Source organism: Otolemur garnettii, unplaced genomic scaffold (genome assembly GCF_000181295.1).
Source record: "Otolemur garnettii isolate 467f Iridium unplaced genomic scaffold, OtoGar3 scaffold00156, whole genome shotgun sequence".
In the NCBI taxonomy this organism is placed as follows: Eukaryota; Metazoa; Chordata; class Mammalia; order Primates; family Galagidae; genus Otolemur; species Otolemur garnettii.
The window spans coordinates 2,212,418-2,213,022 of NW_003852551.1; the positions used below are offsets into that span (position 1 = coordinate 2,212,418).

A 605-nucleotide genomic window follows, 5' to 3' on the forward strand; every position below is an offset into this window, starting at 1 on the left:
GAGGTCATACAGATAAACAAATGGCAGAACCAGAATTTGAACTCAGGTCTATCTGGTCCCAGACACCAGGCAATTTGTATTGCCCCAAAACGCCTCCCACTGTGAATTAATATATAATTTACTGAGCCACAGTGATGTACCATGCTAAGCTCTGGGCTCACCTAGAAGTTGGTTGTATGAGTTTCACTTGATCTCTGGGATCTTTGCTAGCGTGACTGCTCCCCCCGGCCCCCACCCCCGCAGCACCATGGGGCTCAGTGGGAGGGATGCTGGCTTTCAGGGGTCAGGCAGGCAAGTAGACAAGTGCCACCACCACCTCCTTTACCTGTGCCAAAGTCAATGGCCTTCAGGATGTCTGCTATGTGTTCCAAGTCCAAAGTGAAGTAGTCCATGTTTTCAAAGCCTGGCTCTATCTTCCCCAGCTGGCAGCCCTTGGAAGCTTCCACAATGCTGTGTGGGAGAAAAAGAGAGAGGGGCGCAGGGTAAGGTTTCCAGGGCATCTGCCATGTCCACACCCCAGCCTTCCACCTAGAGGCTCCCTGGAGGGGTGGAGTCCTTTTCCTCTAGTCCAGCAGAAGAGCCAGTCCAAGAACTATAGGATGCCA

General features: G+C 52.4%; 1 protein-coding gene across 1 annotated transcript in view; it reads right to left on the reverse strand.

Moving 5' to 3' along the window:
- Nucleotides 1-605, reverse strand: part of TRIM63 (tripartite motif containing 63) — a 16,649-nt gene that overhangs the window by 4,927 nt on the left and 11,117 nt on the right. Inside the window, exon 6 of the mRNA XM_023519099.1 lies at nucleotides 326-544. Within this exon, the coding sequence (XP_023374867.1) occupies nucleotides 326-544 (219 nt within the window). The remainder of the gene's footprint in view (nucleotides 1-325; nucleotides 545-605) is intronic.